We start from the raw sequence: 26887 nt of genomic DNA, 5'->3' as shown, positions 1-26887 counted from the left end.
AGATGATCTAATTCTAATGAAATTCTGGACCAGTGAGAGTGACTGAATGCAGAGATAAACAGCGAATCCACTCCCTCCCAGGGTTTTGTGACTAGGGTATTAATGCTTTCTGGATTGATATGACAAAGATTGAGTGCCCAGTCACCAAAGTCTGAAAGGACTTTATAGATACTGGTTTTTAAGGGATGATTCTGAACACACATTATTTATCTCTATTTTCAAGAAGGAAGATTTACACATTTTGTGAAAAAATGTCAACCAGTTTTTTATAAGTTTGAACGCTCAACCAACTATCAAAAATCTGCCTGCACTGTTGTGTAAAATGGGGCTCTTGGGAAAAATAAACGCTTGGTCAGAAATGCTAATAAGTTCCAGGTTTTTTGTCGTATATAGTTAAGCAGAAAGTTCCATATTGTCACGGAGGATCAGAAGATAAAAAGTCAGATAAAGATATAGTTTACTTTATTAGTTAGTATTTCCCCTTCTCACTCATATTTTGAATTATTTTGACTATCTCTTTAATTTATTAGTTTCAGGATGTGACTGAGTTCAATTTATGAGGAAAAGGTTTATAAGTCTAGACTTGAAGTTTAAGTGTTGCTTGCCTGAGAGGTTACCTGTTTACTGTGTGGTCAATATTGAAATGTAAACAAGGCAACTAAACCACCCATGTTATTTTAAGACTAAATGGAAAAGTCTAAAGAGCATTTTTGGTATGAGGATGTGGAAAAATATTCCAGAAAAACAAAACTACAATTAAACAGAGTAATACTAATTAAATGGACACTTAGAGTCAGAAAATTCAAAACCTGTGTTTTCGTTACCAATTAAATGAAAATTTAGAAAATAGTTCAAAAATTGTGTCATTTTTAAAAAATTATGTTTTATTGATTTCGGAGAGGAAGAGAGAGGGAGAGAGAGATAGAAACATCAGTGATGAGAGAGAATAATTGATCGGTTGCCTCCTGTATGCCCCACACTAAGGATTGAGCCTGCAACCTGGGCATGTGCCCTGACTGGGAATTGAACCGTGACCTCCTGTTCATAGATTGACGCTCAACCATGAGCCATGCCGGCTGGGCTGTATCATGTTTTGTAAATAAAAAATTTAAGGCAACATCTACTATGTTCTTTTTCATTTTATTTAATTCAGATGAATTATTTTATTCTATTGAAGCTATTAGTACTGTACTGATGTGTCTTTGTAGTTATGAATACGAAGTATGAATTGGTTGAATCGGGAATACAGATGGTGCTAAAATGAATGTTAGGAGTAAGAGCTTGTGCTCATTTGTTTTGTTTCTTTCAAATAGTTTTGTTTTTCTTTTCACAGAAGTTATAACATTCTAATAGTTAAATATTCTGAAAATAAGGAAATGTACAAAGGTTGCTCTCCTACTATCTGGAGGTAACCACTGTTTGCATTTTGGTATATATTACGTATTTTTTTTCCTCAGGATGCAAGTATACTGACATTGCATATATATATATATATATATATATATATATATATGTATATATATATACACATATATATATATGTATATATATACTTGTATGTATATATGTATGTGCGTACACATATGTGTGTACATATCAAGTATACCACTTTGTAAATCTTTTCACCAAATGGTATCTTAGAGACTACTGTTTTATACACGCATTTGAGTATATAATTTTATAACATTCCATTTATGATTATACTTTTGCAGTGTATTTTAAAACGTGAATGTGTAGAAATATATTAAATGATTCCCTTATTGATGGCCATTTACGTTATTTTCCAATGTTTCCACTTTTGTAATGAACACACCAAAACCTCTTGTCTGAATATTTCCTTAGGATACATTTCTAGAGTTACATTTGCTGAGTTAAAGGGAACGCCCATTTAAAAACTTGAGATACGTTGTCAGATTGTCCTCAGAAATGTCCTGCCATTTTATACTCTTACTAGCAATGTCTTGAGGTGGTAATTTTGGAACATTGTGGCCACATCTGGGTTTTGTTAATCTTCTAAATAACTCGTATGCCCCAAAAGGGATTCTTACCTTACTTTGCGGCAGTGTCCAGAGAGTCCCTAGAGCTTCTCTGTGCCCTGGGGAGTCGGTGCCCCAATTATACCCTGACTTGGCAGGTGGTGGGTAGAGTCCTAAGACAGACAAGGGAAAGAATGGCCTCACCTGGGCACTAGATAGTTACTGGACAATGTCTTGGGGACACAAATTAACTTTGCTTGATGGAAAGTGTCTTTTCCTTTTCCTTCTAAACTTTCTCTTTTGAGGCTCAATATAAGTAACTCATGCTACTCTTTTTTTTCCCTTTGTAAAAATAATAGCTTATTTATCTATGGATCAAAGCTTAATGATCATCATGAAGAGTCCCGGTTATTGAAAATGCTAATGAAATTATTTGTCTACTATAGGGCTCTGCAGATCCCTGAGCTGATCCCAGAAATACACATTCCGGCTTCCTAAAACGTGGGGGAGGGATAAAAAGGGGGCATCTTTCCATTTCTTTCTGAAGAGTCACTTTCTCTCCCTCCCTCTCTCAGTCTCTCTGTGTCCTAAAGGGGTAAATTCAGAATTTCTGGCCTTTTTGTTTTTAATTAGAAATCCTCCCCCCCTTTTTTATTAGACTTTGGTCTTTTGTGCTTCATAAAACTTAGAAGTTTAGGAAACATCTGACTCTTAAGTATGTACCACAGAACTTGGAGACTCCAGTGGATAAATTTAATTCACATTTATGTGGCCTTGACCCCACACTATAAAGGAAATATAATTCTTATTATAGGAACAGCAATGCACAAAGAGTCCCCCTTTTATGATGAAACTATACTCAACAATGATTGGATTTGTAAGCTTTGGTTTCTTGTAAAAAACACATTAAGTGTATCAACACAGTTATTTTATTAACCTGATGTTACCTTTATATCTTTTCTTGTCCCACGCAGGCATTCTTACAGCGAATGAACCAGTGTGCAGCATCAAAAGTTGACAAAAATGTCACAGAGGAAACAGTGAAGGTGAGGAGGGACAGTGGGCCCTCACTCCAAACACAGGCTCCTCCCAAATGAAATTTCCTCTGGGGGATGTTTCTTCAGGACTCTTTAACCTGCCTTCAGTCCCAGTATACGTTCTGTGCCATTTACTTGTGTGGGTCATCGTTAGAAAAGGAAAGTCAGACGTTGGGAAATGAAATGGTGATTAAGAGGATGGAGACGGAGACAGAGACAGAGAAATATTGTTTTTGCCCGAGCCTTGAGACAAGTTCGAAAAGACAAAGAAAAATAAACCCAGACTAAGAACCCGAGTGTCTGTGAGAGGGAGGGAGCTGAGCTCTGTGGAAGGCAATTGCTAGAGGTGGCTCAGGAAGATAGGATGTGGGCAGATGCAGCTCCCATCTCTGATCACTAAAGAACAAGCGATCTGGATGGTCCATTGGTGCAGAAAGGAAACTCCGAATAGTATCTGCAACTCAGACAAATGTATAAACATTTCCTTTTAAACTGTACGGAAGGATGATTTTGCAGAGCTTTGGGGAACACAAAGCGATGGTAAATGAAAATGAATTGTGCTGTAGTCATTATTACTCATTTAAGTTGTATAAATCATCATTGATTTTTCCTTTTGATGCTAACCGGCTGTTGTACTTTACTGAAAATAAAATATTTCCCAGGATTTTATTGGCTCTCCTTATCCTATTTCCCCATAAGTTAAACACTAACTTTCAAATTCTCCTACCGGGGGAGTATATTACTTTGCATGCTTCTGGTTGCAAAAAACCGCTATTACTCAAATTGACTTGACAATACTTTGGCTCTCAGATTGGGCACTTCAGGCGGAAGAGAATGTTCAGGACTCGTGACTCAGGAGGTTAATGAAATTGCCAGGTTCTCTTTAGCTCTTCCCTCTGCCATCCAGGTTATCAGCTCTGCCCTGGACTGCTCCTTCCACAGCTGCAAAATGACCCTGTAGCTATCCAGACAAAGTACCTTTCCGGCGTACCCCTCTTAGGAACAAAAAGCCTGCCAGCCAATCTGCTGGCACTGTTTTACCCACAGCCAATTCTTGTTAATGGGGGTGGGGCCACCATGCTGGGATTCAGTCCGCTCACACTTTTCCGGAGAGCCAGGAATAGGTTTCTGGTTCCCAAAGCTGTGTGGGAGGAGAGAGGACATCCAGACAAAATTGGTCCTCTGCCCGCTGGGTGGGAGGAAGGAATGGATGTGGGACAGATAGCACTCCACTGAAGTTTTCAGCCTGGAAGAGAACGCTGTGCTTGCATAGACTTCTTTTTTTTTAAAAAAACTTGCTTTACCATTGTACTTACTTACACGTTTATTTTCAGATTCTGTTCTCAAACATCGAAGACATCCTTGCGGTACATAAGGAATTCTTAAAAGTGGTGGAAGAATGCCTACATCCTGAACCTAACGCTCAGCAAGAAGTGGGAACCTGCTTTCTTCATTTTGTAGGATACATTTCTGTTTATTTTAAAAGCTCTTATCCCCTACATTTTGAGGTTTAACTTTTGGCCTGGTAGGATGTGGGAATTCAGCATTAGAAGTAAAATCTGACACCAAAAGTTTAGGGTCTTTTAAGGCCAATGGAATCTCCCAGTTGAGGCCAGAAAAGAGGAGAGGGCCCCACATCATCCATTTTATTCAGTGAAGAATAAACAGCCTTTTCATTTTCCCAACAAGTTAGTTCTTCGCATCCTCTGTAGCTTTGAATTCTAATGAATTTTCAGGCTGTTCATAATGAATGGATTTTTATGTTTCTTTCAAACATGGAGCATTTCTCTTTTGAGCAGAAAAGCCTTCCTCTTATAATGGCGTGCGGAGCCTTTGATCAGTCAGAATGTCTGTCCCCTTGTTAATCCCCTGGTGACAAACCTGGAGGTGAACAAACCCGGCCACTCTAGGTACATGGATGTCTGTGCCTGGATTTTTCTCAAGGATGGCTTCTCGGAGGGGTCCTGAGCAGAGCAGAAGAACAAGCCAGAACTCCACTTTTTCAGATTGTACCTCATGCTTGTGTGATGATTTTTATCTCTTTGGGCACAATAGCTGAAATAACATATGCAAACGATTTGCAAAGTGAAAAGCCTCCTGTATAGTGAAAATTGTTTTCAGAACTAAACAGCATTTATCTAAAAAATGTGCTTGTTATACCATTCCACTGATGCTAATATTCAGAATACTAATTTGAATCCATATTTATCAAAATGCTGAACAAATAATGTTTTATTGAAAATGGGTAAGAGTATTTTGTCATCAAAATCAATTTTTGTTTATTTTAAATTTCTATTTCGTCTTTTATGAAGGTAACTATGTAGTTTCTTTTTTTTTTGTTTCTTTTATTCATCACATTTTTTATTAAATTTATTGAGGTGACACTGGTTAGCAGGGTCCTATAGGTTTCAAGTGTACATTTCTATGATACATGATCTGTATATTGCATTTGTGTGCCCACCATCCAAATTCAAATCAGCTTCCGTCACCATGTATTTGGTCCCCTGTCCCCCCGTCCTATATGTAGTTTCTAATTCTGTCCTTCTATATCAGTGGTTCCCAAACTTATTTGGCCTACCGCCCCCTTTCCAGAAAAAATATTACTCAGCGCCCCATGGAAATTAATTTTTTTTAAATTTTAATAGCAATTAAACAGAAAGATATATGCCCCCAAATGCACCTGTGGCCATCACCGCCCCCCTGGATCGCTGCAGCGCCCACCAGGGGGCGGTAGCGCCCACTTTGGGAATCACTGGTCTATATGTTAGTGAGCAGGCTCTGTATATGTTACTTTTATAATAAGAAACTATTTTATAAAGATAATTATATTAATGGGAGAATCTCCTTGGGTGGAGGAAGACGAACGGCTGGAAGCCAGGCATGTTTGTGTCCACTTAACCCAGCCGGTTCCCTTTCCTGAGAGAATTCTAGTCTTCTGCCAGCCGGAGGGGCTGCTGTCTCAGTTCAGGGCTGTACCTGGGAGTCTTCCACCCTGACGCTTATTTCCTCTGTAACACACGATCAGCCTGGCATCCATGCATTCAGCTGAACTATTTCTGAAGTTTGTTTTATTCTGGTTCATAACCATCTCTCTCTCTTTTTTTAATTTTAATTCTTTTATTTCAAGAAAAATGATTTTAAATATACTAATGTTACATGCAATAAACATTAATATTTCAAGAAAGACGATCTTAAATATAATAAGGATACATGAACCATCTCTTGAAATAAGTAATTCAATACATTTCCTACTGGCCATATAAAATAGCACTCCATGTTTCTTTCTAATTGCATGTCTTTACAATTTCAGGGGACACACTTCTTTTTTTATATTTAAGAATATTTTTATTGACTTTTAGAGAGAGAGGAAGAGTAAGGGGGGAGAGAGAGAAAGAGAGAGAGAGAGAAAGAGAAATATTGATGTGAGAGCGAATCATCAATCAGCTGTCTCCCGCACATCCCCCACCAGGGCATTGGGCTCAGAACCCAGGCATGTGCCTGACGGGGAATCGAACTGGCTTTTGGTGCATGGGATGATGCCCAAGCAACTGAGCCACACTGACCAGGGGGACACCCTTCTGTTTTAATATTTGATCTATACATTTTCTGTCTTTCTCTTTGGTTGGTGTTGCTTTGAGAGATGCTGATCATAGCCAATTAGATAAAATCTTACAGATGGAGGAAAGCTTAGAGACCATGATGGCGAAATTCCTCCTCTTTTTGCAAGTGTCCTGTCTCTAGTATCAGTGAAGGTTGTTTGTTTTCACTTGATCACTTTTAGTGACAGCTCCAATTGTTAGAAAATCTTTGTGTTAATCCAGAATCTGCCAGTCACTGCCCATCACTCCCTTGCAATTTCCACCTAGTGGTTCTAGTTTTGTGTTTTGGAGCTACATAAAATTGTAAATTCTTTGCAATATGACAACTTAAGTATAGTTACTATTTTCTTATTTTTTATACTAACATATCTTTCTGAAATGATCTCTCATATGCAGTGGCTTCCTAACCTTACTCACTTACTGCTGCATTTCTCCTGTTAGTCAATGTTCCTCTTAAACACACGGCCCAGCTCAGTGAATGTGAAAGGCAGGGCGCTGTGTGTCTAGAGCCCTGGGTGATCTGGTGTACGCTTTCCCTCTACCTACAATGCTTTCTTTCCTCTCCCTGCCTGGGAATCATGGACTCATCTCTCTGGACCTTGCTTTAATGTTACTTCCCTTTTAAAGCTGTATATGAATCCTCTCAGCAAAGCTAGGGACTCCCTTCTCTGTAAGTTCCCAGCACTTGGTTCATTTACCTGTTTTTGCATACACCCTATTGGACCGTAATTAATATGTCTAGCTCCTTTCCAAAGCTATTCTTCATAGATCAGGGAAAGGAAATAAATAAAATGTATTTATATATACATATGGGTATAGTTTTTAATACATAGTAAACACTTCATAAAGTTTGCTCATAAACATCACACAGGTTACTATTTCAAAAGGCTAATAAAATGACTCTAACTCATTCTTCCTTGATTTCACAGAAAGACAAGTTTCGTATTTATGATGAATATTGTAGTAACCATGAGAAGGCACAAAAATTGCTTCTGGAACTTAACAAAATTAGAACAATCCGGACATTTCTTTTGGTAAGTACATATTTAGGTGTTACCATATGCTGCTCTTTGTTGGCAGGCCCACCAAGCGCTGAGGAATAGCATCGGTGTGGTGCAGAAGCTGTTCCTGGTACAGCTCTTTTACCATAGCCCAGTGGTCGGCAAACTGCGGCCCCTTGCGTGTGGCTCTTTCACAAAATACCACGTGTGGGCGCGCACATACAGTGCGATTAAAACTTTGTGGCCACACTCAAGGGGCCAAAGAGCCGCATGTGGCTCACGAGCCGCGGTTTGCCGACCACGGCCATAGCCAGTCTAGGAGGCTAGAGTCCTTTCATAAACGCCGGAGGTGAGAGTTGGGAGAGGCTAGTATGTGGGGACACACTGAGAATGCCCTCTCCTGGTTGATTCTGAATTGCTTGTGAAACCCACAGGTTCCCAGGGAGAGAAGACATTTATACAAGTTCAACGTTGCTTTTGTATCCCTCACTTCCTGGGGTTTCCTTTGCTTCTGCTAAGAGAGCTGTAAGTAGGGAAGTAACAGGAGGGAAACAAACGATGGTTGTGGTAGAAAAGAAATTTAAAGACTGATCTTTCTTCTACATACTTTCCTTCTTCAGTTTTCATAGAGCAAAAATGCGCATTTAATTTCTTTAGGGTAACACAAATAAATGCGTATTTTGGCAGTTAGTTGGCCAGTTTAATTGTCAGGGAGAAATATGCTGCAAGTGTAGACTTCAGTGATATTTGGCAGACTGTGGAGTGGAACACCACCCCCACGATCTGGGTTTAGAGCATTGTCGTTACCCCCAACGCCCCTCATGCCTGCTTATAGCCCATCTCCACTCCCGTCATCAGCTCCAGGTAATCACTGATTTGCTTTCTGTCTCGATGGATTTGCCTTTTCTGCAGGCTTTATATAAATGAAATCACACCATGTAAACTTTTTTATGCCTGGCTTCTTTTATTGAGGAAAATGTTCTTGAGGTTCATCCTTGTTGTAGTATGTATCTATATTCCACTCATATTTATTGCTGAATGACAGTATTCATGATCCTATTGAATGGATATATCATTTTTGCTTATCCATGGCCAGTTATGAACATTGGGTCAACAAGTGGCTATAATAATGATGGACCTTAAAGATACCACATATGAAAGGCCATTTCAGAGAGAGACATTTGTTAATGTAGAAAAGTCAGGAAATGTTTAGTTTGGGCTATCGTACATAATGCTTTTATGAACTGAACATTTATGTACAAGTCTTTCTGTGGACATATATTTTCATTTCTTGGGTATATACTAAGAGTGGAATTGCTGGGCCATAGTACGTGCATGTTTAACTTATTAAGAAACTACCAATGTGGCTGTGCCATATCCACCAGCAGTATGAGGCTTGCAGTTTCTTTGCCAACACATGGTATCACCATGCTAGGTGATTTTTATTTGTATTTCTCGAATGACCAATTATATTAAGCACGATTTCATGTGTTTATTAGCCATTCATATATGCTCTTTAGTGAAATGCTCATTCAGATATTTTGCTATATTTAAATTGCAATGTTTATCTTATATTGAGCTATAACGTTATCTTGGATACAGTTCCTATATCAGTCATATAATTTGCAAATATTTCCTCCCACTGTGGTTTGTCTGTTCATTATAAAAAATTGTCTTTTGAAAATAAAATGTCTTAAATTTTGTTGAAGTCCAGTTCATTAAATTTTTTTTTCATTATTCCCGTGCTTTTGTTGTCATATTTAAGGCATCTGTATTCAGGTCTTATACTTATTTTGTTAAATTTATTCCTAAGTATATTATTCTTTTTGATGTTGTGATTGGGATTGTCTTAATTTAACTTTTGGATTGTTCAGTGCTAGTACTAGTATATAGAAATTTAATTGACTTTTGTATATTCTTGTGTTGTATCCTGTGATTTAAATGCATATATTAGTTCTAGCAGATTTTGGAGGATCTTTCACAAATAAGATAATGGAATTTCACTTCTTCCTCTTCAATGTGATGTCTTTTTTTTCTCTTGCCTTTTGCATTGGCCAGAACCAGTACAGTGTTGCATAGAAGTAGTGAGAATTGACACTTCCGCCTTGTTTCTTATCTTTGGGGGAATCATTCAGTTTTTCATCATTAAGCATGATGTTACCTGTAGTTTTTTATTGGTAGACGTTCTTTATCAGGTTGAGGACTTTCCATTACGTCCATAGTTTGTTGAGAGTCTTTAAGACTTATTTTTCTTTTGTAATATAGGTGTTTAAAACTGTGAGTTTTGCCTTCTACTAGTATAAGGCTTTGGTTGCATTCCATGAATTTTGACATGTGTTTTTATTTTCATTCAATTTTTTTAAATGTCTAGTTTCCTTTGTTATTTTTTTGATCCATTGTTTATTTAGAAGTTTGTTTTGGGAGGCAATTCACCGTGGGTCTCTTGTGTTTCTTTTGTTGTTGTTGACACTATTCCATATGTCCCCCATTTTCCCCTCTTTGCCCTCCTCCACCTAGCCCCCCTCCTGCACCCCCCCTTCACAACATTGTTGTTGCTGTCCATGGGCTATGCATATATATTCTTTGGCTAATCTCTCCCAGTATCCCCACACCTTCCCTTCTGAGATCTGTCAGTCATCCTGTATGCGCCCCGGCAGGGGAGTGAACCAGCAACCTAGGTATGTGCCCTGACCAGGAAATGAACTCATAACCTTTTGTTGCAAGGAATGATGCTTTAACCACTGAGTCATGCCGGCCAGGCTGTTCTGTCCATCTTTTAAATAATATTTGCATCATAAACAGCCTGAGAGATATATTGTCTTCCTCCTCTGCAATGGTTAGACATCCATGCTGCTTTTATAAAAGAGTTATATTTCCTAAACTCGGGTCTCTTGTCCTGTTGTACATGTGCATGTGTCATCTGGCCCTTTTTGTGTTGTAATGTGGGAATTGGGGCTTTGGAAACTGGCCCCCAAATAATGATACTCTGGCTATTCCTAGTGCTGTGAGGAAAATACAGAAACTGTCCCGTATCTCAGTCCAGTTGCATCATTAGTCAGTGGTAGAGTATACATGGAACCTTGTTCTACAAAACAACACTACCACTCTTTATAAAGAGGATACATCCACGTATCTGTCTGTTGTTTACCCATCCATTAGTCCATCCATCCATCAACCCACCCACCCATTCCAACCATTCCATCCATTTATTCCATCTATTCACCTATTTACCATCCATTCATCCACCCATTTATTCATTCTTCCATCTCTGGTTCTGTTTTCTCAGACAATACTCAGGAGAATATATGTGAATTAATCTTCAAGACATAGATCCAAAACACATATTGGCTACTGTAACTAATATGAAAGGCAAAGGTATTTTTCATTCCTGTGAATGTTATTTGTGACTGAATGTGATCTTCTCAGAGGAGCTATATAGAGACATGCTTTCACCATTTTTCAGCAGAAAATTTCATGATAGAAGTGAGTTTTATAGCTACAGGTTTTAGAAATGTAATTAATTATGCCTATTTCCACCCCAGAACTGCATGCTGCTTTCAGGACGGAAGAACACAGATGTCCCCCTGGAAGGATATTTAGTAACTCCAATACAGAGAATATGCAAGTACCCTCTCATTTTGAAGGTATTTTATGTGTTTACTTTATCATAGCATTTTCCTTGTACCTGCATATTTTGCTTATTATTTTTTAACGTTTTTTCTTTTAAATAGTCTGATATTCTAAAGAAAGGGCATATTGTAGTCATGGCGGGGGGGTGGCTAATTTGTCACTAATTTATATATGGAGTAGGAAACAAATCTTTTAAGAAAAGAAACAGGCCGAAACCGGTTTGGCTCAGTGGATAGAGCGTCGGCCTGCGGACTGAAGGGTCCCAGGTTCGATTCCGGTCAGGGGCATGTACCTGGGTTGCGGGCACATCCCCAGTGGGAGATGTGCAGGAGGCAGCTGATCGATGTTTTTCTCTCATCGATGTTTCTAACTCTCTATCTCTCTCCCTTCCTCTCTGTAAAAAATCAATGAAAAAAATATATATAAAAAAAGAAAAGAAACAAGAAGTGCTCATTGTAGAAAACAATTGTTTGAATTTCATTTAGAGTGAATGCATTACTTTCAAGATAGATCCCATTAAGTACATTATGTCCAGTTTATATAGCACTTTATCTTTTTTATGTTAAGTAAGTTCTCTGTTGGTGAATTCTTTGATTTACTCTACAACATTGGTGCTAACAAACTGAAGGTCAGCGTTACATAATTTCAGAGCCGGGTTTTAAATCATTATTACAGGGAATGGAGTGGGTCACATGGGACAGTAAATGATGGACATAGAAGGACAGTGTCCTGAAAACACTGCCTCTGCCAGATAGGAAATGCTTCAATAATGGTCATAGGGACATTGCCTCATTATAATGACCAAAATTTTTTCTTTATGAAAAACCTGTTGTAAAGTATGAATTACTGCTCGTTCTGCAAAGGCCTATGAATAGATTAGAATAGTAATTCCGGAAAGGGTGGTTTTTGGAACTATTAGCATCAGGAGAGGCAGTTTGGGGTGGTGGTTGAGCACATGAGTTCTGAGTTCAAGTCCTAAGTATTCTGCTTACAGCTGTATGACTGAGCACATAATGTCATCTCTTAAAGCCTTGGGTTTTCACTTGTGAATCAGAATAATGATGACAAAATTATAGCATATACCTACAAGAATGTGTACATGTACATGTATGTATGTATGTATCTGTGTATATTGACATATATATGCATGTATAAATTATTACCTAATAGTTATTTGGGCTATTTTATTTTTATTTATTTTTTTTAAAAATATATTTTATTGATTTTTTACAGAGAGGAAGGGAGAGGGATAGAGAGCTAGAAACATCGATAAGAGAGAAACATCGACCAGCCGCCTCCCGCACACCTCCCACCGGGGATGTGCCCGCAACCAATGTACATGCCCTTGACCGGAATCGAACCCGGGACCCCCCAGTCCGCAGGCCGACGCTCTATCCACTGAGCCAAACCGGTTTGGCTATTTGGGCTATTTTAAATAAGCCATTTAGCATAGTATATATACCGTAAATGTTAGCCATTATTATTCATATATATTTGATTCTGATTTATTTAATATATTAATTAATACTTGGTATCCAAATTTAAAAATACTCTAAAATGCTATGGACATATTAACTGGTATTCTTATTGATTTACTTTTTGAGAAATAAGTGTTATACATTTGAACTAAAAATATACCTTTTACTATAACTTTTGGCATAAATTGGGTTTCGGTGTAAAATTTCTTCAAAAAGCATCTCTCCTTACTGAATACACAAGTAAAGATGCTTGGGTAAGCCATAGAGAGGAGCTAATGCAGGGATCTCCAGTTCTGCAGAGCTTTGGCACAGTCAAGAGGGTAGGGAGGATTGGTGGAGATGTGACGCCTGTCTTTGGGAGAGTCCCTTCAGACTTCCGAGCTGGTGACTCAGATTTGCGTCTGTACTCATCACTGCAGTTATTTCTGGCCTAGGTTTTGGAATCCCAGGGATTTGTTTGTTTTAAGAATCAGAAGGCAGAGTGATATTAACAGAAGTGCAGCATGGCAAGTAGTTCTAAATCACTCACTTCTGGATAAGGATGACCTCCAGTGCTTGAGCTAGCCTTTCAAAAGATAGGATCATGGACAATTCCTTATGTAGGAAAAAAGAGGTTATATCAGAGCACCTTTAAGCAGTGGAGAGATGACATCTTTTCCCATTTTTTGGAAGATTATCTTCACAAACATGAAAAAAGTGTTTACTTGTGCAGTAGGTACTTTGGTGTTGATATTTTTTCTTTCTGGTCCTATCAGCTGAAAAATTGTGCTGGTGGTCTCTTTGATTTTGGATGGCTTTGATTATTCAGAGAAAAATGTTAGGGGGTTAGGCTGTGTGTTAAAGAAAACATATGTTGATCTTATTTGTGGAACTTGAAATGAATGGATTCACAGCAGGTAACTGAGGGAAGACTGTTACTAGTCACTATTTTACGTGATCTAAATTCCTGTCTTGACTCTGCAAATACCCAGTGGGGACACTTCCATCAGGTCTCACATCTCATGTCCTGCAGGCTGACTTGACTCCTTCGCACGATTTACAAATATTTCTACCCTTCAGAATTGCTTGAGAGCGTTGCATATCTCTTATATGTACTTGTAATTCAGCATAACTTTTTAAACCTTGTGTTGGGAATGATGTAATGTTGCAAGGTCAAAGTTTATGGCAAATTGGTAAAAAAAACAACAACACAAACACACACACACAAAACCCCCACACAAAACAGACTTCAAGAGAATATAGCAACTGCATATTTTCCAACTGTATGTTAGGAATTAAGAAAAGTCTTACAAAGATTTGCCTCAGGATTTCTGTAATTGTGTTAGTTACATGATGATGGCAACTGTAGTAAGGAAACAAATGACTAATTGAAAAGCAATGTGGTCACAACTGTCTAGACAGTGGGTGAAAATGTTTAAACAACTAACAAGACCTTTTAATATATTTAAAAGATTAGAGAGCATTCTAATTTTGCTATCTTGAATGGAAAAAGAATAAAAAGCCAAAAATCCCTCTCCAAAAACCAAAAGAAAAATAAAGCTATTGAAAGCATATGGCAGTTCATTCATAGCAGAGCATGATCTTGAGTTATTGATGAAAACAGCATAAATTGTTTCTTTAATGATGGGGTATTGTGGGAATTCGAAATTATTTATTTTGTTAGAGTATAAGACACTTTTAAAAAGTTTTGTTTTATTTATGGCATGCTTTTATAATGTCTTCAAAATTATTAGGAAATAAGGCACTTAGATTATTTTTGAAATTATGGGGCATATTCATTTACTATTCTGTTAAAGACTCTAGGAAAATGAAATTCACATATGAAAGTGTACTTCTGTTGGAGCAAAAGTCAAACTTATAAAAAAATTGCATTCTGCAGGTGAGATATTTGACAATTTGAAAAGAGAGATCTAATTTAGTTTTTAAAAACAATTTTCAGGGGAAAATAAAAGTAACTGCAAAATGCGTTATCAGGGTACCACTTCTTCATTGATTCAACCTTTTGTTTTTTATCTTAATCTTAGTGGAGGTGGTAACGTCACTTCTGAAAGTGGTTCTCATGATCTTTGTAGTTTTCATTTCCTGGTCAGCCTGAACCTGCTGTACCAGAATGCTGAAGATCAAAGGGCGATTTGTTTTCTGTGTATAAACAGGAGTTGCTGAAGCGGACTCCAAGGAAACACAGTGACTACGCAGCAGTGATGGAAGCTCTCCAAGCCATGAAAGCTGTCTGTTCCAACATCAACGAGGCCAAGAGACAGATGGAGAAGTTAGAAGTGTTGGAGGAATGGCAGTCTCACATTGAAGGCTGGGAGGTACATTCACTGTTCTCAACAATTGAGCTTAACGTAGTTTTGCTATTTCTCATGCTATGTGTAGGATTGATTGGCTTTGGGTGGAACTGTAGCTGCTCATTTTTCTAGGTAATGCTAGGGGGCTATAAGCATTTCTGAAAAGTGCCGTCATTTTTACTTTGAAATATTTTTAAAGTGGCAGTTGATTGGCTTAACCTCAAACTTTGTGATAGAGCCAGTTGACACTGTGTGGGTTATAAGCTTTGGTATTTCAGTATTTGAGCATCATGGTTATCCTTTTCCCTGTCTTAACTTTGGTCAGTAAGTATACAGCCTGACTCCTGGGGAGAGTATAGAAGGGGATTAAGGCTTCATATGTGTGCTGTGATACTATTTTGAGACTGTAAATTAGGTGATAAATTTAATTGTGAACCTATTTAATCTCTCTAAATTTTAATTTTTTCATTTCTAAAATGAATGAAGTTGCTGTGATATGATTTTTAAAAATGTTTTTATTGATTTTAGAGCAGAGGAAGGGAGAGGGAGAGAGAGAATAACATTGATTGTTTGCCTTCCATATGTGCCCTGACCAGGGATAGAACTCACAACCTAGGTATGTGCCCTGACTGGGAATAGAACCTACAACCTTTTTGGTGCATGGGATGACACTCAACCAACTGAGCCACACTGGCTAGTCCTATGATGTGATTTTTAAGATCCATTCAACATGAAAAATTGTATGGGTTCATGATTCATTAAATAAAGAATTTTTTTAATTATAAAAAAGCAAAAGCAGAGTGATTTTCAGAATCTGTAATGTGTTTCCAGCTATAGTGACTTTGAATCCCAGTTACTTCATGGGATTGGAGTCTATATTACTTTAGTGCTATATAAAGAATAAACTAAAATTTTCTTTCAATTGCCTGAATTTAGATGAGCATGAGCTTTGGACTTGGATAAATTTTTATTGTTATAAAGTAAGCAAATCACCATAGTTTTTTAAAGTCTAAAACAATTTTAAAGTGTTTCTAACCAAATATTGTATCACACAAATCCAAGTGGATTGCTTTTATCTTTAGGGCATTATAATTGACTGATTTGTTTCTTATTTTCAGTATGTTGGTTTCCATTTAGATCAGGGGTGGGCAAACTTTTTGACTCGAGGGCCACAATGGGTTCTTAAACTGGACCGGAGGGCCGGAACAAAAGCATGGATGGAGTGTTTGTGTGAACTAATATAAATTCAAAGTAAACATCATTACATAAAAGGGTACGGTCTTTTTTTTTTTTTTTTTAGTTTTATTCATTTCAAACAGGCTGGATCCGGCCCGCGGGCCGTAGTTTGCCCACAGGCTGATTTAGATCTAAAATTACAGCCACTTAGACTTGCAAAGAAATCTCAAAAATTGACCTCAGGCAATTCTCCTATTTATCCATTCTTCCCATGAACTTTTAAAAATGCTTACTGGGATCTGATGTAGCTTCCTCCTCATTTATATTCTTCCATTTCAGGTGTCCAGAGTGACCCCACATTCAGCATGAATGCTACTTATTCCAATCAATTAAAATGGTTGTGTGTTTTACAGTTGATTCACGATGATAATTCTTTTTCTAGGGGAGCGGTTGTCCTGCTGGGATGAGAAAAATGCGCTAAAGTTTGCTTTTGCTCTTCTGTTGTCACTGAAACGTTGGAAGAAAAACTGCAGGATTTGTTAGGGATGTTTGCCAGGCCTTTTACCAAAACAAAAACTTCAGTCTCTGTTCGACGCTTTATGGAAATGGGATCTGTAATAATTTTGTTTCCTTCTTGTATAAATCCTAAAAATCAGGTTTACTGCAGAAATGCCTGATTATTTTTAAAGTATTGATATTTCTTGTACTGTACATGCCAGTTACTCCACGGAGGAAAGTATGGGGGTCATATTGTGTCATATGTGACCCACAGTGGTGGGTGCCTCGACCTTGGCAGCCTTGCCTACTATACAACACTGGAGTACAAGAGCAGAAAGGAGCACTGACACAGAGGAAGCTGGCGGAGGGTGGGGGGGAGGTCCAGATAGGACTCCAGTTCCAGCAGGTCTCCTGGATGTTGGGTTCCAAAAAGAGTGGCCGCACTAATTCTCCTTGAGGAGATTTGAAAATGATTACATGAGACATGGCTATATCGTGATTCGGGAGTTTGGGGACTTTGAGGGTCTGCAGCTTGGAGCTGGACCCAGCCAGTTGTCTGATGACTTGTGATAAGAACCGGATTCCTTATCTCAGTCCACCACCGTAGAGTGGGGGTGGTGAAGCTGTTGTACTCTGCCTGGTCCCTTCTGGAAGGTTAGGAGGAATGCTATCTGATCGGACTCCAAAGGTCACAAGGCAAAGGGACACAATCATCCAGGATGAGCTCTGGCCTTGGGAGGAAGTGGGCTTTCTTTGCATTGCTAACAGGTTACTGTTGAGTTTACAGACAGCTTTGGGTACTTTAGAGTGGCTCTAGGGGGGTTAGGGCAGATCAAGGAGAGATGTCTGATGGCATGACCTTTACAGGACATAGTTTCTTGAATTTTTGAGGTTAGGAGTCATGAGCTATCCTTGAGAAACAGCTCCTTCTGCGACCTCTTGCAGACCTTTTATGACCACCTTAAAGGTGACGTTCTCGTTCCAGAAACTAAAGTTCTCTCAAATGGGATCTGTGTGTGATATGCCATGAATTTCCCTTAGTTCCACTTTAGGAGGATTATTATTTCAAATAAGTTACTTACTTATCTAGGGTCTTGTTTCCCCATTCAGAAAATGAAGGTTTTTTTTTACAGTGAAATCTCTCAGATAAATTTGCCTATTATAAAAATTGGGTTTTAGTCAGCATTAGGTAGTGACTGCTCTCACAGAAGATCTGTAGTTTTTTTAATTGCTCATATTTGAAGTGCCAAAGTATACTTTCAGAAACTGACAAGAGCCAGAAAAGGCAATTAGGAGCATATGTATTTGTTTTTTGGCTTCTTTTCTAAATTTCCAAGTCTCTTCAAACATTAAAATCATACTGTATGAAAAAATGCAATAACAAAACAAATTTCTTCTCAAAAGAAACAATAAAAATAACATTGTTAAAATATTATTAATATCATTTATTATGTCTGAGTCATATGTCTTATCCAACATTCCAAACATTCCACAAGATATTCTACTAAAGGTAATTGTAGAGCAATGACCAATGTGCTTGGAAATGAAACTGATTAACTGTTTAGTTAGAGTCATTGATTCATTTCATAGAACAGGAGCATTTTTAGTCTTAGTCTGCTTTTTAGTTGGTTGATAGTATTGTAATTATAACTGCAATCTTTGGAGCAATACTGCCCGATATTGACAAGGGAGTATCAATAAACATTATGTCATTTAGTAATTCAGCTTTACGTCCTTGATAGATTGATCTCTCAAATCAGAGGAAAAATCACGATAAAAGATAGAGGGTGAATTATTAATATATGAAGGTGGTGGAAAAATAACATTCAAGATAATTATTGTGTCTTAGAAAGTAAAAGGAAACAATCGAAACTTGACACCTCTTGCTTACCTTTTTACCAGGAGACATGATGCTACTAGACCATTTTAAAATCACCTCTTGTTTTTGGAACCAGTTTACTGCTTACATTTGATGAAGTTTGTGTCAGACAGTGTATTGACTTCAAGTCATGTTCTCTTGTTATTTCATGACTGAGTCTTGCCAAGGTTATGGTGAGACCTGTTTCTTTCTGTCCCTTCTACAAGGTGATTTGGTAGACACAGCTTGTCTGCCTTGAGGTAGAATTGATTTATAGATAGTCCTTGTTATTGAAGGATAAGTGGTGTGGGAAAAAGACCATTTAAAGTAAATCCACATAAAATTGATCAAAATTTCACAATATGTGGGATTGGGGGAAAGTTTGACTGGGACATTATCTTGGTAAAATGAAAATGTATATTATTAGTTTGTTTTACCTGATATATAAGAATTTAGGTTATAATTTCAGTTAACAATTTGAATCTCAAAAAGAGTGACTCAAATGTTGAGTCTTTTTTTTGGAGAGTGCATACATTTTAAGACAACATTGTATAATAAAACAATGTGATAGGCTTCATTCCATATTTGACTTTCATAGTAGTTTTAACAGATTTTTTAAAAGAATATTCAAATGCTTCATTAATTTTCTCAAGAAACTCCTTTGATATTAGAACTGTTCTCTGATGAAATACCCATCTACTTGTCCTTCTGGTCAATATTCTTGTCTTCTTCTGTGAATGGGCCCCACTTTCTTAGCTCTTTGTCTGGCAGTACATTGTATACGAAGGAAAAGGTTTCAAGCACTCTTCCATCTCTCATCTTTCCTCAGATTATGGTTCCTCTCTGCAGGCAGTCTGTGTTTTTCTGATGCTGACACTCAACCTTCAGTTGGCAAGATGAATGAGACAGTCCCTGGTGTTAAGCAGGGAGAGCTGAAAATGGGCAGATAATCAGTGAATGGTTTCCTATTATACTGATTTTTGCCATCTCATAGCTGCAAAGAATCAGTAATGAACCCTTATGTAACTTATATTCAGAGAACTTGTTAACATAAAAAACAACAACTTACCCTCTCAAAAGAGTCCAAAATTGGGTTAGCAATATTATACTTTATTGTTTCTTTTGAGAAGATATTTGTTTTGTTATTGTAGTTTTTCATAAATTATGATTTTAATGTTTGAAGAGGCTTGGAAATTAGAAAAGAAACCAAAAATAAATACACATGCTTCTAATTGCCTTTTTTGGCTCTTGTCAGTTTCTGAAAGTATACTTTGGCACCTAACAAGTGTCTGCTCATGAAATTTATCACGCGTCCCCATTAAATTCTGTAATGGTGCATGAAACTTAATAGTTTTTCATGTATCCTGACTGTATAAGTAATTGGCAGCCGGTTATATATTTCAAATTATAGATGAAAAATTATTCAGCTTCTTCACAAATTAGATTCTGAATTGTTATTATTTTCTTGCTGGATCTTGTGGGGTGACACACACACCACAAGAAGATATGTGGTTGGTGAGCAGTGGTGCCAAAATGGGCTGTTCTGGGCTGCAGTCTGTGACTGAAGTTCATCCATTCAGACTGATCTCAACTATAGTGGAAGGTGATATTTAAATGGTGAGCTTCATAAATTCAACGAAGAAAATTACTGGAGAATGATTGTACCTGAAACCACAACATGGAATGAACCATATCATTAATTATAAACACACATAATCATAAGCACACACAGCCATCCCTGATATTCATCACTGTTCACTCACACCAACCCTCATTTTATTAAAGGTCTATTCTTGCAATGATCACATGGTATATAATTGCGTTCACATTTCTGTTTCTTCCACTAGTGTATGTGTTTCTTGGGAGTGTGGGTCATGTCTCAAGCTCTGGGTCCCTAGCGTCTAAGACAGTGTCTGACACATAGTGGGCTGAATGATAATTAAATGCAGATATAATGATTAGCGGCTTCTTACTATTTTAGGATTCTCTTGGCTCTTTTGGTTAATGACAATGATTCTGACCTGGTTCTGTTCAGAGCCTAGCATTTGTTTCATTATCCTGCTTTTTGATGTTTTCTAATAATCTTTAGCATCCTGTTCTGGTTTGAAAACATTGTCTTTTTAAAGAACATAGGAAACATGTATCATAGATGGCTTAAATATGCATACATATATAAAATAGCAAAAAGACCCAGAATCTCTTTTTTTTTGCCTTTTTATTGAATTTATTGGAGTGATATTCCTATCAGTAGTTGTGTCATCTCAGACTGGTCAGGACGAGATGGAAAGAAAGGAGACCTACCTTCAGTGTATAAATATTTGTACTGTTTGAGCTTTAATCTTATCCATATAATGCATCTTCAAATAAAAACAAATATGCTTTTAAGGAGAAAAAGAATCACACATGAAAGTTTCTAGTAAGTAATCAGACATTATCTCCATTTTTCCTGACTTAGGGGTCCAACATTACTGACACCTGCACTGAAATGCTGATGTGTGGAGTCTTACTGAAAATTTCTTCTGGAAACATTCAAGAACGGGTGTTTTTTCTTTTTGATAATCTTTTGGTGTATTGCAAAAGAAAACACAGGTAAGAGGATCAACAGGTGACACTTCAGAAATTGGTTATCCATCTCATAGACTCAGCCTTCTCCTCTGTGGTCCTGGGAACTCACAATCTCATGGTCACAGAAACTTCCACATACTCAGCCTATGCTGACTGTTCTCTTCACTTGTTTATAAAACCTAACTGAAATGTGACTACCATTGGATGACACTACTTCCCCAGAAGCCTTCTAGAGGAAAGATTTTTGTTGTTGTTTCTAACTCCCCTACCTCAGACCCTGTAGGACAGGTAGGTGTGTTTCCTAATGCTGCTTCCCAACCTCTTCTCCTCTGCCTTTAAGAATTCTAGCACATGTGAAGTTCATGCCATTAGTCCTTCCTCTCTAGTAGCTTTCTTGGTTTATTTACTTTTAACACTTCATATCTTCTTGCCACACACGAATTCAGTGATTGCTTTAGCTCTTGTACCACTTTCTTGTGTTTTCTTGGTCACCATTTTGCTGTGTTCAAAACTCATATGAATGATCCATTCAGTATTTGGACCTGAAAGCCTGCAGATTCTTCACCTGCAGCAATATTCTACTTCATTATACCTGAGCCACCTGTCCTGTGGGCATCCCTTTACTTTGTCAACACTCACAGTTATAAAAATGGAAAGCTTGATGGTAAGCGTTCCACTCTGCCCCACCAAGCTGCTCATGTCAGTCACCATTGACCTCTAAGGAAGTGATCACTTTTCTGCTCTGTAAGGTTTCATTTGTTTTTCTCAGCAGCGTTTAGCTTAGTTGAGCACTTCTTCCTTCTTAAAACACTTTCATGTCTTTATTTTTGTAAAAAATACAGAGCATAAATTGTGGAGCAGTAAATGGGACCAGTCAGGAGGCAGCCACTATCACCCAGGGAGGAGATGCTAGTGGACTGAATGGACTAGGGTAGATAAAAAGATGTGGAAATATTTTTGTATGTTTTAAATGCAGAATCAGCCTGGCCAAAGTGGCTCAGTTGAGTGTCGACCTATGAACCAGGAGGTCACAGTTTGATTCCCAGTCAGGGCACATGCCCAGGTTGCAGGCTCGATCCCCGCTGTGGGGTGTGCAGGAAGCAGCTGATTAATGATTGTCTCTCATCATTGATGTTTCTATTTTTCTCTCCCTTTCCCATCCTCTCTAAAGTCAATAAAATATATTTAAAACATAAAATAATATAAATGCAGAATCAACAAGATTTTCTAATGGGTTGGTGTGCGAGGATGAGGGAAAGATAGGACCCAAGGCTAACTCTTAGGTTTTAGAATCAAGGAAACAAATGGATGGGGACACTGGAGAGGCGCAGTTTTAGGAGAAGGACATCAATAATTAATTTTAATTTTAAAAGATGTAATTATTTTTCAATTATGGTTTACACTTCATATTATCTTGTATTGGTTTCAGGTGTACAGCATAGTGGTTAGACAATCAGATACTTTACAAAGTGTTCTCCCTGATACTTCCAGAACCCAGCTGGCACCATACATAGTTATTGCAGTATTATTGACTGTATTCTCTATGCTTTACGTTACATCCCCATGAGGAAATAGAGAATACCATTTCTTCCATGGTGCACTGACTGTTTCTCCTTCCTAGTTGCTCTTCCCTCCAAGGTTTGTGTGGCCAGGTTCTTCATGTCTTTTAGATCTCATTGAAATATCACGTCCTCAGAAATATCTTCCCTGACCACCCCATCCAAGGCAGCCTCCCAGCCACTCTGTCAATATCGGGAAGATGCACGCTGAAATTTTCTCCATTATTTATTTGCTTATTTTCTGCCACCTTTACAAGATGAGACTGCAAGGGCCATGAGAACAAGGGTCTTGCTGCTTTTTCATTGCTATTTCCCCGGAGACTGGAGCAGACCTACCATGTAATAGCTACTCGAGAAGTATTTGTTGAACAAGAGAATAAATGACTGAATGAAACCCAATCAAAGTTATTGATGTAATTGTTGTTTGTTTTAAAGCATAGATACAATTTTTTTTTCTTCAGAAGGTATTTATTTGATAGGATGTTTTCTTGAACTTTTGGGGGAAATATTTGCAGGTGGATTAAGCAAAATAGTAAAATGCACTTTATTGAGAAATTTCCCGAGCCTTTATATGCTTTTCTTAACTGTATCTATGAAACATTTGTTTAATGAAGTGATACCATGCACCTTGATGAAAGGGAGCAGGTTAGGATTAGAGCCAGAAGATAATTAAATTGTTGTCAGCTTTGTCTCAATAAGCTTTTAAATACTTGCCCTTTACCAGTGTGAAAATGGACCTGTTATTTTTTCTAGTATGCTCTTCTAAATTTTTTGCCTTGGTAGAAAGATTGAGATTAATAGAAATAGGCTTTATGAAGATGTAGGCTGTTAATTTTACTTGTGTGTAACTCATTAAAAATTGTAATGTGATTCAAGTTGTTTAGGTGTAATTATTTTTCCCAGCTTTATTGAGGTATAATTGAGAAATAAAATTGTAAGATTTTTAGAGTTTATAATATAATTTGATATACATAATATGTTATGAAAACATTTCCCCATTGAGTTAATTAACACATTTGTGTAGGTGCAGTTATTAAAGGCATTCACTTGAGAATGATATCTTTTTAAAATTACAGCTTTAAGTTAAAAGCTTTTGCAAGTGAAGACTGTACCGATAATGATATTATTTATGGTCTCATGGACTTAATATTTAAAGAAATTAAACAACAAGACAGGCTTTATAAAATTAAGATCATGTGGTTTAGCAAATACCCTGAATGTATGTGTAGCATGGACAAAATATATAGTGATTAGAAATGGAAATCACTAAATAAATCTGTGTGTCCATCCCTTCCTGAATGATAGTAATGTGAATCCACCATCTGTTTCCTTCGTTTTAGAATACTTCACTTCCTTTACCTTGCACTGTCTAAGCTCTAATGATCCTTCAGAAAATATGAGTAAACTGGACCTTTTCCAAACTTCCATAATGTTGTAATTGCAAGAACCAGGGACCTGATGAATTTATTTTAATTTTAGAATTACATTCATTGAAAACAAGAGTGCTAATTAGGCATCCCAGCTGTCCATATTTCTAACACTATTAATCTTAGAAGAAACTAGTATTGAAAAAGAATGTGTTATGTAATATTTGATACTTATAACATGACTGCTTCCTAGTAGTTGGGCTTTTTATGAACTTTGTATATCATATGGTATTATCATGTATTTAGTTGCTGCAACTTATGTTTTATAGAATATACTTTTTAAACTATATATCTGTGTGTAGCAGTAGTTTATTCATCTTAACTGCTGCATAAAATTTTATTGGTTTAATATAACACAGTTTAATTAATAGTTTATTCATTCTCCTGTTCATGGACTTGAGTTCTTTCCAGTTTTTCTATTATTGTGAACATTCCTGTACATGCATCCCGGTGGCCATTGAAACACATAATTAGGAAGAAAATCATAGACTCAAGTTATGCAAATACTCAACATTACAATATAGAGTAAAATAATTTTCAATCCATGGATTTTTTTAATCTTTAGAATTCAATAGAGCCACTTTCTGAAGGGACCAAAGATCTATTTGATCAAAGTATTACTGTATTGATCAGATACTGACTAGAATTTCATATTCACTGTTATCATCTGCAGGTCAAGAGAATATAAAAAGCCTGTACAGGGTTAAGAGCAGGATCACAAAGGAAATTAATACTTTGAAAAATAGGACCCAATGATAGATTCCATGCCTGTGACTAAAACTGTCATCAAGGATATTAAGCATTTCAAAATATGATTGGTTTTAAGTGTGATGTATCAACTTATAAGAAATCCTTTTTTGCAACACACCAGGGTACGATTTCCTGCCTGAGAGAATATGCAGTTACCTGCATATTACTTGGCTCTGCATTCTTTACCTTTGGCCTCCAGTGATGCCAACTTTCATAGCTACTTGGCTTGAATTCCTAATTATAGTGTATATTTAGGCTTATTAACGAAGGGCATTTAGAGGTTGCATTCAGAATGAACGTAAGAGTGCAAGATCCTGAAGGCCTTGGGGCAACAGATTGTCAGTCAAATGAATTCATCAATTTAGTTAGTTTTCTTTATTAGTGATGAAGGACTATTTGTTTTGATGAGGGTCCAGTGGTTCTCAACCTGTGGGTCGCGACCATCGGAAAACACATATAGCATATCAGATATTTACATTACGATTCATAACAGTAGCAAACTTACAGTTATGAAGTAGCAACGAAAATAATTTTATGGTTGGGGGTCACCACAACATGAGGAACTGTATTAAAGGGTCGCGGCATTAGGAAGGTTGAAAACCAGTGGAGGCGGATAAGTAGGGATATATACTATTTCCAAAGAAGGAAGTCAGGGACTGTGAAGATACCTTGTGTCACCTCCCTGTACTCACCCCTTACACTCCATGGCAGGTATCTACCAAGGAGAGGAGGAGAGAGAGCACTGGTGTTGGTATACAGTTACAGCTTAACTTTTGCTAGGTGTAACTTTATTTTACAGTAAATGAATAGTTATTTCAGCGTACTAAATTGTTAGGCAGACTTGTGTCAGTAAGTCAACTTGAATAGTCCAGGTCAATTGAAATCTCTTGAGTGATTAGGTATTCTTTAATCCTCTTGAATCATTCCTTATAATCTTTCCTTTTAAATTTAATGGAAAAGACTCCGTTTTTAAAGCAATCTGTTGTGAATGTTCAGTGATTGAAAAATAAACATACATAATGACCTAATTCATTATTTCAAATGTTCATCTGTAAACCTGGATTTTCTTACTTTGTGTTACATACTTTTAAAGATTAAAAACCAGTACTGGACCCACTATATGCAACATTTTGGAATGTTTTGGACTATTTTGAAAATAAATATGACGTTTATGAAGGATTGTAAATGTATTAAGAGACTTATTCAACAAGTGTACAGTTATCTATATATATTTAAAAGTCTAATATGCAAATTGTCCCCTTGGGAGTTCGACCAGGAGACCAGGAGATTGATTGCTTGCTATGACGTGCACTGACCACCAGGGGGCAGTGCGGAACGAAGGAAGGCCCCAGCAGCAGCCAGAAGGCCCCAATTGGCCCTGATCACCGCAGGCCTAGTGGTCCTACCCGTGCATGAATTTTGTGCACTGGCCCTCTAGTCATATCATAAAAACAATATAGGGAAAATATTTTTAGCTGGATAATGCTTAAGAACCTCCAGCAGAGTCAATTTATTTGCAGAGGGGTCATAAGAACTAACTGAATTTTACCAGGGATTGGAAAAATGGGAATTACCAGCTATTTACTGAAAAATGAGGTGAAAGAAATCAAATGAAATTTCAACCAACTATTAGTGTCTGTTAGCGTGTGATTAGGTATCTTTGATGTCCTATATTGAGCTTTACCCTACCACCTATATATTGTCTTGAGCCCAGAGCTTTAGCTTATAAAAAAAAAAACAACTGGAAGTCACATTTCATAATGCACCAGTGCTATTATGAATAGGAGAACACAAGTAAAAAATACCAAGAGCCTAATTAACATTTGATGTCGTTGAGTCTCTCTTTTACAAAGATTTGGTTAAATTATATTGCATCAACATTGTCTTGCATTAAGTAGGGTAATAATGATTTTGCGATTTCATTCTTTTATAAGACGATTGAAGAATAGCAAGACATCTACAGATGGACATCGGTACCTTTTTCGTGGCCGGATCAATACAGAGGTGATGGAAGTGGAGAATGTGGATGATGGTACAGGTAA

The 26887-nt window shown here is 37.3% G+C and overlaps 1 protein-coding gene across 1 annotated transcript in view; it reads left to right on the top strand.

The window, feature by feature from the left end:
* The window catches only part of PREX2 (phosphatidylinositol-3,4,5-trisphosphate dependent Rac exchange factor 2), a 212994-nt gene that overhangs the window by 52900 nt on the left and 133207 nt on the right, over positions 1 to 26887 (top strand). Inside the window, exons 2-8 of the mRNA XM_006090598.3 lie at positions 2951 to 3022; positions 4348 to 4470; positions 7542 to 7646; positions 11156 to 11257; positions 14875 to 15036; positions 21000 to 21133; positions 26780 to 26883. Of these exons, the coding sequence (XP_006090660.1) occupies positions 2951 to 3022; positions 4348 to 4470; positions 7542 to 7646; positions 11156 to 11257; positions 14875 to 15036; positions 21000 to 21133; positions 26780 to 26883 (802 nt within the window). The remainder of the gene's footprint in view (positions 1 to 2950; positions 3023 to 4347; positions 4471 to 7541; positions 7647 to 11155; positions 11258 to 14874; positions 15037 to 20999; positions 21134 to 26779; positions 26884 to 26887) is intronic.

Source organism: Myotis lucifugus, unplaced genomic scaffold, assembly GCF_000147115.1.
Source record: "Myotis lucifugus unplaced genomic scaffold, Myoluc2.0 scaffold_77, whole genome shotgun sequence".
Classification (NCBI taxonomy): domain Eukaryota; kingdom Metazoa; phylum Chordata; class Mammalia; order Chiroptera; family Vespertilionidae; genus Myotis; species Myotis lucifugus.
Note: the sequence above shows the minus strand (reverse complement) of the source record. Positions and strands in the feature narration are given on the sequence as shown.